At 40.1% G+C, this 13,418-nt stretch overlaps 2 protein-coding genes across 2 annotated transcripts; one reads left to right on the forward strand and one right to left on the reverse strand.

The window, feature by feature from the left end:
• Positions 1-836: 836 nt before the first annotated feature.
• On the forward strand, positions 837-2,165 carry LOC104438366 (ethylene-responsive transcription factor ERF024). Its single transcript, XM_010051492.3, has one exon. The coding sequence runs from the start codon at positions 1,062-1,064 to the stop codon at positions 1,623-1,625; it is 564 nt and encodes a 187-aa protein (XP_010049794.1). The 5' UTR covers positions 837-1,061; the 3' UTR covers positions 1,626-2,165.
• A 6,385-nt stretch (positions 2,166-8,550) lies between these two features.
• LOC104438358 lies at positions 8,551-13,068 on the reverse strand. The gene is made up of 3 exons (XM_010051481.3): positions 12,023-13,068; positions 10,810-11,029; positions 8,551-9,460 (listed from the first exon to the last, which is right to left on the reverse strand). The coding sequence occupies exons 1-3, from the start codon at positions 12,806-12,808 to the stop codon at positions 8,952-8,954; spliced, it is 1,515 nt and encodes a 504-aa protein (XP_010049783.2). The 5' UTR covers positions 12,809-13,068; the 3' UTR covers positions 8,551-8,951.
• Positions 13,069-13,418: the final 350 nt, after the last annotated feature.

A 13,418-nucleotide genomic window follows, 5' to 3' on the forward strand; every position in this document is an offset into this window, starting at 1 on the left:
TTTATCATGCCATAGGCTGAGCATGTAAGTAGCAACGAAAAGTCTAGTCAAAGGATATTTCCTCCAATAGGGATGAAACACGACCCTCTCCTAGATATCATCAGTTTGTGAAAATATTCACTGAACGTATATGCAAGATATAGAGAACGAGATTTGGCTCATACATGTACATCCGCTTTACTTTCTTTTATGAGCTCATCAAGTCACTTGCCTGTAGTTACAACTAACAAATTTCGCCTCCATGTACAATTTTGGCTTCATAGAAAGTGTTCGATAACTCCTATTTGACCAAAAAAAAATTATTCAAAATGCCTTCTCTATGATTGTCGAAATAGAAAAGGGTGTGGGTCGCAAAGTCATCAAAGATTTGTTAAGAAGTATTGGGAGCACCAAGAGAGGTCTCTCCCTCATTTTACTAGACTCAATGAACATGATGTCTAGCAACAATAAAATAAAATAAAATAAAATAATAATAACAATAATAATAATAATTTGTTTCATGTCTATTGTCACATTATGAGATTTTATGAGACTATTATTAATTATATTAGAGGCTTGCGTTGTTAAGTGAAAGCATGATTTATTTATATATTCTAACATACATACACGTGCATCAACACTAATCTATATGGGGTAATTAGCAAAGGGACAAAAGAGAAGATTATAAACCATGACAATGGTCGTGAAACATTGATTCCATTACAGATTTGCAAGTGCGTTATAGTCCTTCCTTCTTCTCACTGGGCCTGACATTTCTGTTTAGTTGAGAAGATGGTTAAGTGTCACCATCAAGCCAAATGACATTGAAATTAGGGTTTTGGTGCTAAAAAGGGCATTACAACCCAGACCCCCAACATAGCATTCTGGCTTACAACCCCGCTCTCTTCAGATTGCAGTTCATCCACAACTGGTTTGCATCTCCTCACTCTGCTCAAGTTTTCGCCAGCACAACCCATCCACCATTAAAATGGCTCCTCCCATCGTCGGCCACCACCGCATCCCTCTCACAGTCCAGCACCTCGAATCTCCACCGTTGCTTTTTCCAACTCACAATAACCTCAATGAGTTCTTCGCGTTCAAGAAATGCCTCCAGCTCCTCGGGCCACCGCCCGCCTTACAAAGGAGTGCGCTGCCGCAGCAGCGGGAAATGGGTTTCAGAGATCCGTGAGCCCAGGAAGCCCACTAGGATATGGCTCGGGACCTTCCCAACTCCCGAGATGGCGGCGATCGCCTACGACGTTGCCGCCCTAGCGCTCAAGGGCCGAGACGCCGAGCTGAACTTCCCTAACTGCGCGGCTTCGCTGCCGGTCCCCGCCTCTGCCTCATCCCGCGACATCCAGGCAGCAGCTGCTAGTGCCGCCGCCGCAGCCGGGGCTGCCGGGGACGGTTTGCTTTGGAGCAGAGCGGGCGAGAGGAGTGGGAATAATCATGCGTTTGTGGAAGGGGTTGATTCGGGGGCGGTTGATGATGATGGTTTTGTTGACGAGGAAATGATATTCAACATGCCTAGTGTTATCGCTAACATGGCGGAGGGGATGCTTCTTAGCCCTCCGCATTTGGATGATTCCAAGGACGACGGCGGCTCCGACGGCAGCGGCTCTCACAACCTGTGGAAGTTCCCTTGATTAATATCCAAAAAAAAAAAGAAATGCTTTATTATCTATGCTTTTCCATGGAAAGAATTAGTCGGTTCAAGAGTAATATTGATAGAGTGACAAATCGCGCAAGATAACAATGCGTGCATGTTATGCTATTGGTATTGCTTGTGGAAACTAATTTTTCCATGGGAAACATATGAAAATGAAGAAAAAACCAATTACTTGTCTCCATATATATATAACTAAAAACTTATAACAATAAGAATAATAGAAGTAAAATGGAACCTATATCTATCCCTCTATCGAAAAGTCGAATCCAGGAGAAGCTTTGCCTCTCTGAATCGCTTGTCCATAGACGTTTCTTCGCTCGCTGTGGGGAGTGGCTCTTTTTAGTATCTTAATTTCTTGATATCTTGAAATGTTGTGGGGAAAATGGGGAAAATATCGCGATGTAAATATAAGTACCCGAATTGCTATTATTGAACACTTTGTGGTATAAATATGTATGTTGTGTTGTCAACGCTCTATGCTGTACAATGATACATGCATTTATAGTTATCATGTTAATTGCCATTGATGTTATTTTATCCTTTACTTTGGCAAAGACTGTAAGTGGAATATAAGAGCCCTCAGCATCAATCTTATCTAAGCCTTAAGCAACCATTATATTTAGGGTTTACTTAAAGTGGAAACATAAGGTAGTGGTACGATCTTTAGGTGTGCGAAAAGGAAGGCAACGGACTTTAGTCCCGAAATTAGTCAAGGATCTATAATCGAAGCGTTGAAGTTAGGGTTTGACAGTTTCCTTGTGAAGCTGTGGCGCAAATTCATTCTTAGCTTAAGCAAATTCGCTGGCCCTAATTCCATTAGCAATTTCATTGGTGAATACACTCACGTTTGCCAATTTCTTTGTGGCATTTCAGCAAATTCTTGGGCCATGTATTGTTACAAGGACATGATAGATTAGACCCAGAAAATTATGACTGGACATTTCCCCCTGGTCCTTCGATATTAAGCAATTGTGGTATATTTTGGAGTCGAGATACTGTTTGCTTCGGACCCTAATTTCTTTTTGCCATCGGATTTTGGTAGTATGGTATTATCGCAACAAAAACCGGTGACCAAGAGTATGAGAACTGAAAGATATCGACTTGAAATGTACCAAATTTTCACCGTGATGTAAATGAGCATCATTCTTTTGAGATTTCCTCCATCAGCAGTAAGTCACTGGGATCATATATAAAAATTAAAATGAAGATCTGAGCTTTCCTGGGCTTAGAAACTAGATCAGACCAATGGTATGTCCTGATGATACGAAGGAGGTAGGCCACTAAAAGAGAAAAAACAGAACCTCCAAATTCTAGAAGCGAGTCATTGTCTCAACAGAGAAAACTCTCGGTACCACAAAATCTGATTTTATTTTTTGTTTCATGTGTGATCCTCACGGAAAATCGGGATGGCTATACTATCGCAAGTCCAAAAAAGCGGAAGTGTGTCCCGTGTCGGTAGAGCTCTAGAGAAGTTGATAAGTGCGAAAAACCTGTTGACAAAAATAGTTACCATCTAGTTTCTTTCTGATAATAGTAAATCATTGAAACTTTTACAAACTTACCAAACTCTCTCTGACGGTTTACAAGTTGTGCGAAAATCAAAATAAGTTGGTAACTCAATGGGAAAAAGTTGACAAATCAGTTAAACCGAAGTTGGTAATTTCATGCAGGAATTGATCAATTTGACGCATGGTTGGAAATGTAAGTAAAAGAGAAAAATTGTAAATTTAGTCCTAAATCCGTACATATTCAAATCAATTCTTAAATCTTTTAATTGGACTAATATAGTTCTAAGCATTTGAGTAAAAATTGTAACCAAATCAACTTGGCCAAGCCTTGTTGGAAAAATTTCTAACTTGACGTTCCAGTCATCATTGGTCGTACAACCGTAACATATAAGTTGGTCATTTGCTGTTTGTCGGCAATGTATCGTGGACAAATTTGCTAGAAATGACACCACTTTCTTTCTGTCTCTTGCAAAGTGCGGAGGGATCTTTAACTGCTTCGTGTGAGCCGGAGTGGAAGACGTGACGGATGAAGACCTCTTCTTGATCGTCAAGCGGCGATGAGGGAAGAGAAAGCAACCTTCCTAGCCACTTCCTCAAACTAAAAACCATATCTATCACCCCCCTCTCTCTCTCTCTCAAACCAAATCCAATTGCAGAATCCGTAATCGCCACCGCAGAAATCCCCCCAACCGATCTCGACAATCGACAATCTAGACCTAGGTCAGACGGCCCGCAATCCATCCAGATTTAGGCTTGACGGCAAGCCGTTGAACCTCCCGGACCTCGGCCCTTGGCCCTCGAGTTCACCGAAATGTTGATGGCCACAAGCTCGACAGCCACAGAGGAGGAGTGACCGAGCTCACTGAGATCTAGGGGCTCAACCCATGGCCGTCGAGCTCTCGGACCATCTTCATTGTCAAGCAACGGAGGGAAGAGAAAAGACAGGTGTAAGCACAAAAAAGAAGGAAAGAAGAAGAAAAAAACTGAGAATTTAACATGGCATTCTAATCACATCATTGCCATTACACGTGACATAACTAGAAATGAGTGGATGATCACGTTATAAATTTCAGGCAAGACCGGGATAAGAGGACTTGATTGCTTTTGTACTAAAAGATTTAAAACTGCACTAGTTCAATTAAAAAATTTAGTACCGAATTTGAACTATACAACAAGTTTACAACCAAATTTGCAATTCTCCCTAAAATAGAAGTTAGTAAAAGAAAGAAATTTTGGTGACTGAAGAAATATAAACTCGGTAAATAACTTCATAGGAGTTGATAATCCAAAACAAGTTGATAGTTTTGTTTATACCAAAAAAATGAGCAACTTTTGGTTATTATGAACAAGTGAGAGTCTTAATCATGAGAGCAGAATTTGGCAAATAACAAAAGTCATCAATAAAAAGAGCATTGTTTAATGAATAGCAAAAGTAATGGATGAAAAGAACAGTCGACAACTTGCTAAGCAATGATAATTTCAGATATTTAAACTTATTTAGATAAATGTTAACATCTTGAAGAGCATCGATAACTAAGGAAGCCATCGATAGCAAACGTCAATTATTTGGGATAAAGTCATCAATATCAATATTAACATGTAGCTGTCCAGTAGCTATACTTTCGGATATTTGAGCTTCTTGCGAATAAGTGTTGTTATAACTTCTTGTACCCACAAATGATGAAGTTATTGATCTGAATTTTAATAACCACCTAGAGATGAGAAGTCGTTGAGACAGGAAGATGTGGAACCGGAAGCTCTAGAGATGTGAAGGCATGACTAAAAATGATGAAGAGCATCTTATAGTAGTTTTTTGTGAACACAATAAATACTAGTGTTTGTGTACAATAGAAGCCCCCAATCAATCAATAAAAATAACTTGTCCTCTTTCACTTCATGTGTTGTAGTTTTAGCTGTAATTTCCATATATCTCATTGTCGATTAAATTCTAGTGTAAATTATAGTTTTTAGATACATCGTTGTCGATTAAATATCAACGTGTATCTCTACTCTAATTTCTGAATATTTTATCGTCAATTAAATTCCATTAAAGTATACATATTGATTTCCTTGTGCATATAATGTTTTCTGTTTGAAGTCACCATAGAGCCCATCTACTTTAATGAAAAACTTAAGTATGACTTTTGGTGAAAAGAATTTTGTTATTGAGGTCAATTCCAACGAAACAAATTTATTCTAACAATAGTCAGCAAATTACTCTGAATTAAGTCGATAAGTTATTTACTTTAAGAGCTAGTAAGCTTGAAGGGCCCAATCCCCTCAAAAAATCTCTAACTTTAGCTTAAGTTCTAATTATATTATAAAAAAATTCCGTCTCATAAAAATCTTCCCACTTTTGGTTTAGTCCCAGTTCTACCCAAAACTTTTTTTGTCTCATAAAAAACTAAATTTATAGGTAGCCTGAATTCTATCCCAAACTTTTTTTTTTTTTACTCATAAAAATTACCAACTTTTGCTGGAGTTCCATATCTCCCTCCATCTAAAATTACCCTTAGTGATGTTGTACTTCCACGTCATTGCATTCGTTTTTTCCCAAATTTCATATTCAAGAAGACGTCATTTGGAGATGAATCTCCATATTGGTGCAAACAAAATCTTATTGGATCTAAAATTTGGGTAAAAACTAAAGCAATTGTAGTTGGCTTTCTTCAATTACTCTCACTCTTAAGAAAGTTTTCCTTCTATCCCACTCAAGGATCTTCAATTTTGCGCTCAGTCTTCAGCCTCTTGTGCTCGAGAGTCTTTCATCTCTTGCAGTTGAAGAGCTTTGCTTGATACACTCGGCTTGGGATGCTAGAATAGCTGGCACTTAGGTGATTTCCATCTCTTGGTTATCAAGAGTAATTTTGGATGGAAAGTTAATGAGGGCATATTTGACTCAAAGAAAAGCTCGTGGTTTTATGAGATAAAAAAATTTATAATAGAGTTGGGACAAGACTAAAAGTTAAGAGCTTTTTATGAGACGAAAAAAGGTTTGTAATAGAATTGGAATTAGAGCAAAAATTGTGCTTTTGTATGAAACAAAAATTTTAAAATAGATTTGGGATTGGAGCTAAAGTTGAGGGTGTTTAGGGCATTAGGCCAAATTTGAAGCTCCATATGTTGTGCAAATAAAGAGTGATGAGTTTATACAAAATTAGTACTCTGCAAATTATAAAATAAGTTTGCAATTTTCCAAAAGTGTCCCTAGTAACTTTTAAACAAGTTACCTGCCAAAAAAAAAAAAAAAAAAAATCGTCGGTCACTGTTTTGCCAACAATTGTTTGACACTTACAAAAATACATTGAAATATAAAGCACTTAAAAATCGGTACGTTTTACCCCGTTGAATATGGAAAAATCGACTTCTATTGTCAGCTAAAAAAAAGTCGTCTTTTGCCAACAATTGTTTGACACTTATCAAAGTAAACTAAAGACGTCTTTTGAAGATAAATTTCCATGTCAACTTGGACCTGCAATTTGGGTAAAATTTAGAAAAATAAGGGTTGGTTTTCTTCAATTACTTACTCTTAAGATAATCTACCTTCTATCTCACTCGGGGATATTCAATTTTGTGCTCAATCTTCAAACTTCAGTGCTCGAGAGTCTTCCATCTCTCACAGCCAAAATGCTCATGCTCAAAACACTCGATTTGAGATGCTCAAATAGCCTGAGCTCGCATGCCATCTCTTGGTTGTCAAGAGTAATTTTTTTAGAGTGAGTTAATGAGAGCATATTTGACTCAAATAAAAGCTTTTGATTTTTTATGAGACAAAAAAAAGTTTAGGGTAGAGTTGAAACGAGACCAAAAGTTGAAAAAAAATTTATGAGATGGAAAAAATTTAGAATAAAATTGAGACTAGAGCTAAAGTTATGGATTTTTAATGAGACGCAAAAAAAATTAAAATAGACTAAGGACTGGCGTTTTTTAGGAAATAGGCCAAATCTGAAGCGTCCATATGTTATGCAAATAAAGGGTGATGAGTTTATAGAAATTTGGTATTCTGCAAATTATAAATACCTTGGCAATTTCACAAAAGCGTGAGTAGTAACTTAAACAAGTTACCTGAAAAAAAAAATTCATTTGTTATATTTTTTCCAGCAATTGTTTGACACTAATTATAATACGTTGAAATTTACAGCACGAAAAAATCAGTCCATTTTACCACGGATCACTAGAATATCTGCTAAAACCTGATGCTGATTGTAGAAATTTTATTTTATTGTGGGTCGATGATTTCGAAATTTGAGCTTTTTTGTCGATAACCTCAAACCAATCAATCAAATATTGATTAATACGTAATCAATCGAAGACTATTTGAAAACGGCGCTTTTGCTTAGAAATGAAATGTTCCAAATGTTTCTGGAAATTCTTGCTCCCATTGGACCATTTGTATCTATATGCATTAGAATCCCAATTCACGGATATTGAATCATTTCTTCTTACTCTTTTTCAAATTCGATAAATGTCCAACGCGTGTCGAAGGGGATTTTGGTTTTCCTCCCTTTGCTTTGAAACTCGCTCTCGGTTCCTAATTCCTTCGCAGCGTGTCCTGCGCGAGGATGAGATTGTCGGAAATCATCCAAGTGATTGTTAGAACCTTAAACTTATTCGAGTGACAAAAAGAGCAGAAGCTGAACAATGTTGCAGCAGCACTCCATTCTGCACCTTTTCACGCAAGTGAAAAACGATGAGCGATTGCATTCGTAAAAAACAAGCAGCCAACCGACAACCATGCCAACCTGGACTATACATATAAGGCTTTCATGAACGCTGGAGCTTCAAATTTGAAGAGCCGGATCTTTCACCATTGAAATAGCAATCCAAAAGTGTACTGGGCAAAATTCACGGGCAGAGTCTCACATTGGAGGTTGATGAGATTGTGGGACCAAAACCTGTCTTGTATAAAAGATCTTGTTGATATCCCAGGCTAAGGAAAAGATCTGCATGTGTTTTACGAAGAATTTTACCATAATTTTTTGGTGGAGCGACAGAAGTGATACAAGTTAATCTGCCGAACAATGACGTTGGACGTACGTTAAAAGCATAACGAATTGGAAATTTGAGAGAGGTTTCGAGTAACGCTATTTGCAACTGGACTATAGCTTATTTACCGTGAATCACCGTCTAGTTTTGAGCTTGTTATTTCAATTGTAAACACGCGAAATTTGTACTTAGAAACATTAAGCTTTTGTCTGGCGATAGACAGTTTGTGCGAGGGACCCTCTGCAAATATACGATAGGTTTGGTTCTGTAGATTGGAACAGTGATGCGATTTTGATTTGGGTGAATGATGTGCTTAATTTGTTGCAAGGGTTTCAGCAGGTTTAGTTTCTCTGTCATGGGGTTAATGCTAAACAAGCAAAGAAGCCCAAATATCGATGATGAGTTCTGTACCGAAACCCAAGGGATGACATATACATGCGTACAGAACAACCTGAATTGCTGCATGTCGTGCCTCTCAGCATTCATATCACATTCCCCATTGCTTAACTATTAATATATATACATAGATGGCCCAAAAAGGTACATACGTACACATACTACACCAATTTAAGATCCTCTCATTTCAGTAAATGTCTCTCTTTTCTTTCTTGTTTCCTTCTGTTTTCTTTTTCAGATGACCTCTCCATGGTTAATCTCTATCCCTCCAAAGGCGCGCAAGTTAGGCTACAACCCTCCAAACCAGATGCTTCAGTTTTCGAATCCTCTTCAAGTGAATGCCAACCAGGATTCAACTCAACAAGGCGGGTGGGATTTACCTTGCAGCATTTCAAATAAAGTTTCCACTTTTCCTAGAACTTGATGCCCAAACCACATGATAGTTCCTCTGTCAGTTCTTGTACCAAGGACCCAAAAATGGCAAGCTCTATCTCTACTGCAGTAGTGTCCCCCACCTGGTCCTTGTTATTGCTTCTCTTCCACAACCCATCAGCCTCATCTCTAACAAAATCTTGATCCACCATCGTATCAATGGTACTAAAATCCACCCCTTTCCATGACCCCACCACATAAACCTGCTTCCCTTGCTCATCCTCATTGATGATTAGCCTTCTCATCTCGCTTGGGACTCTCACATTCCTCAGAACACAAAGGTTCGGCCTGATCAGCGATCGTTTGGCACTGCCTTTTTCTATTATATTCATGGGTTCAAAATCGTCATCACGATCCTCAGACATCACCTCTTGTGGGCCATCTTCCTCATCGCTGATCTGTTCCAGCATTCGCTTCTCCAGCTCAACTGGGTCTAGCTCCGCAAGCCTCTCAAATCTGTAAAGCTTCTGCAGGAGCTGCTGCTTTGTTCCTGAAATTTAATTAGTTTGTTAATTTCACATGATTTAGAAATAATCGACTCTCTGGATTTAGGAAGATTCTGAACACGATTCCCAGTACAGGGTCCTAACATGAGTGGCCCTCTACAATTAAGACTGACAACTTTGGAAAATTCCTTCAATTTTTAGAGTACAGTACAGGATTCAATAGGATTCAAGTGCAGAGTAAATCAAATCCACCACACATGAGGCCCATCTCTAAATTTGAATCTTCCTGTGAAGTCCAAACCAACCCAATGCACACCAAAGGTATAATAATAATAATAATAATAATAATAATCATTATTTTTGTTGTTATCCAGTACTTTCATTTTTCAAAAAAAGGGACACGAAAATTAGCAAAACGGGTTCCACTATATTTATGTGCTGCTGACAGATGATCAGAATTAAAGCAGAGCACCACCAATTATGTGGTGAGGACCACTCCTCATTTTGAGGATATGTTTCCGAAGAGATGAGAAATAGTGATTGCAGCGTTGCATGTCCATACAAAGTAACTGGAAATGATTAATAAAAGATTTGCTCTTCCCACCCATCAGGGCTTGTGGGACTGGCACAGTAATGATTATAACTAAGGACATCAGAATCATTCAAGGATTTCTTCGGCTGCAACTTTGGCTTTTGGAGCTGAAAGGGAAGCAAAAGCCTGGTATAAAAGTGGGCTAGGCTGGGATTTAAAGATGATGCGTGAGATAAAAAATGAATGATGTTCTGAAGGATGCAACTTTAGAAGAATTCCTAAGGAAAATTGAAAAGGAATCGGCTCATTTTCTTCCTTATGACTGTCAAGGCATTTCAATCTCAGTATTCTAATTAAGAAAAATGGAAGACACAGTTTCACGCTAACACACGGACTCAAAATTCTCCAATTTTCTCCAATTAACAAAAATGGAGTTATGTCCGATGATCATGTGGCAGGGCTTGATGCTCTTGTCCAATTCATGCGTGCACATAGTAGTCCAAATTCGATCCGAAACGCAAGACGACGAGCGGAAGGCTCACGCCCCCGAAGAGACAACAATCCGCACGTCAGACCCCACCCCAGATACGGCGGTTCAAACATCAACTCAGTCGTGTGAAAATGACCCGCCAATGCAACGCAAGGCGACAATCAGATGAACCCAAAAGAACCCGAAAAAAGAGCACTCAATTTGCTCATCTCGTACCAACGCCTAGAGGTTGACGGATGGTGACCACACAACCAATTCGCGAAACGTACAAAACTTGATAAGATTAATGTTACTGATTATTAGAATTGTACGTGAAACAGAGAGACAGAGAACCAGAGAGAGAGAGAGAGAGATAGTGCTTTGATACGTACTCTGTACCAGGGCGTAGCTGCTCTCGTAGTCGAAAACGTAATCTTCATCGCCATCGTAGTAATCCTCGGTGGTGTGCTCGTCATCGTCGTCATCCTCGAAGGGACGGTCCAACACAGACACCGGACTGCACTGTTCCTTCTCTTCCTCTTCCCCCGCCTCTGCCACCGCTTCTCGTGCTTCAAATTTCTTCAAGCTCATCGCCTCGTGATCGTCCTTGTCCTGCTCGTACAAACAGTCGTTAGTTCGTGTTACTTTTCGTTCGCATCTAAATACAAACAGTGTTCATGAAAAAAAAAACTAAAACTTTGCACCAGATCCACCATCGAAGCAAGAAATAAAAGATTATAAACATAGTCATTGCTCAACAGTTATTGCACGGTAATATAAAATGCTGGGATGAATTTGTATGGTTGCATTTCGCATCAATTACACGAATCATATCTCGTGTAAGCTTCAATGATTTATTACCGAAGTCATTAACTACGGTTTCTTCAGCTAGTGGGCCAACGACCCTTATGGATCTACACATGCATGTTCGATTATCTGCGCCCAAAAGACATGGAGAAGACAAATTTGGCATCGCAGCTTCGACTGGATCAAGTAGTGGTTGGATCGGATGTTGACTATTCCTCTAATCATGCTCATCTGATTAACCTTGACAAAACACTAGATCAAGAAAAACCTAATGGCGTTATGGCAAGCGGATGTCGGAATCCGACAGAGGAAATAAGAATTCGAAACTAAAAAAAGAAAACAGCCGAACTTGTCGCTTTCAAGAAAACGAATTTGTAGACAAAACGGGGCTTTCAAATACCGTTTTGCATGGGCCGAGCACGATGCTAAGTACGATTTACATCTAATCGCAAGCAAGAAGTATTCCCACTTTCGACCACCAAAGCAAATGCTTGTGCTCGACCGGGAAAATTGAGTATTTACGATTTTCATGTCCTGCAATCGGTAGAGCGCGATAGAAAAAAAACCATCTGCCGACACTCCCAATTTTTTTCTTATCCGATTCGCTACATTAGAAAAGTCCAAACGCCTAGGATGCTTTGTCATCACTCGCGAGATGACTCGGCAGTGTCACGGGTCAACTCCGGCAGGCTCGAATTATAAATTCGTGTACAGTAAACGCAACTGAATTGCTGAGATAAAGCATGATTGATGTTATTGTAATTAAAAGTAATGCGATGGTGTGACACGAACGCGAACCTTCGGGTGGTCATGGAGTCTAGGCGATGCCGGCGGCGACCGGAACTCCGGAGTGCGGCGACCGGACGGCGGGCTCTTCCGGAACATAACGGGACGGGGGCTGTCGCTTTCGCTTGATGATAGATTATCAAAGCGCCGAGGAGACTCTGCATCTGCCCTTGATTTGGCGACAAAAGCGACCTGTTTTTCTGCTGATAATGTACCCGTGAACGCTCCGTCGTCTTCTTTGCTCGTGCGGAAAGATCTTCTCTGCCTCAGAATGTCCTTCACCGAGAGCTTCGACCCATGATCGGCGGCTTCCTCCCCCGCCTGTCCTCTGATCTTCCGCTGCTTCGACAGCCTCCTCAGTAGCGAGCTGAAGATCCCAACGCCTGGGGGTTTCGCGGAAGCAAGATTGTTCTTGAAGTTGTTCTTGCTCTTGCTCTTGCTCTTGCTCTCGCTCTCGCTCTCGGTGTGGTTGTGAATTCTGAGGGCTGCTTCGAGAAGCAGAGCGGCTGTTTTAGCCGGTACGTGGAGAAAGATGGCATTTTTATCAGTCGGGCCTCGAGTCCGGGGATCGAAGAGCGGGGATTTTGTTGGGTCCGCAGAGGAGGCGAAGAAGCACGGGTTCTTGCAGAAGCTATGACCGAAGTTCGAGTTTTGCGAGATGGGTCTTCGTTTCTTGGGGCTCTTGAGCAGGCAATTCTTGCGCCTGTCGGAGACGTGGTTCTTGAGATGGAAGGGCTCTTGGTCCTCTCGGAGCAACTCGTGCAGGTGCTTCTCGGCCATCAATTTCGTCGTGGACATCACAGAGACTCTGCGAGAAACGCTTATGAACACAGAGAGAGAGAGAGTTTTGCAAGAAAGGAGGAACTGATATGGGGAAAGAGAGAAGGGATTGCTGGAAAGCTGTGGTGAAGGCGTATAAATTTCTGCACCGGAAAGGAGGAGGAGGTAGTTGCGACTGTGGGGCAAAAGGTGGAAGCTGGAAAGGGGAGAATGAAGGCGAAAGGAGTTGCGTACATATATGGGAAGCTGCGAGAAGAAAGAGAGAGAGAGAGAGAGAGAGAGAGAGGGGGAGGGAGTGACGGAGGGAGATGATGATTCAAAAGACAAAAGGTAAAGTTCGAGTCGATCTGTAAAATAATGCACGGTTGTAAATGACATGATAATGTATTTGTAATTGTAATTGAATATGGTAAAGTTGAGGTCTTCGGCTCTAGTTTTTTCTGGAGGGACCAATCTGTCCTGTATCTGTAGTATTTCAAGTTCTTTTTTTTGGTAATTTTCATATAATATCATTACTAAGTGCATTTGCTTCTAAATTTTCGATTATACGTTTCGAAATTTTGTACTAAAGTTACGAAAAGAAAGGATTTTGGAGGAACTATACAGCAACTGGAGACAGAACAAATTG

Source organism: Eucalyptus grandis, chromosome 1, assembly GCF_016545825.1.
Source record: "Eucalyptus grandis isolate ANBG69807.140 chromosome 1, ASM1654582v1, whole genome shotgun sequence".
Taxonomy (NCBI): Eukaryota; Viridiplantae; Streptophyta; class Magnoliopsida; order Myrtales; family Myrtaceae; genus Eucalyptus; species Eucalyptus grandis.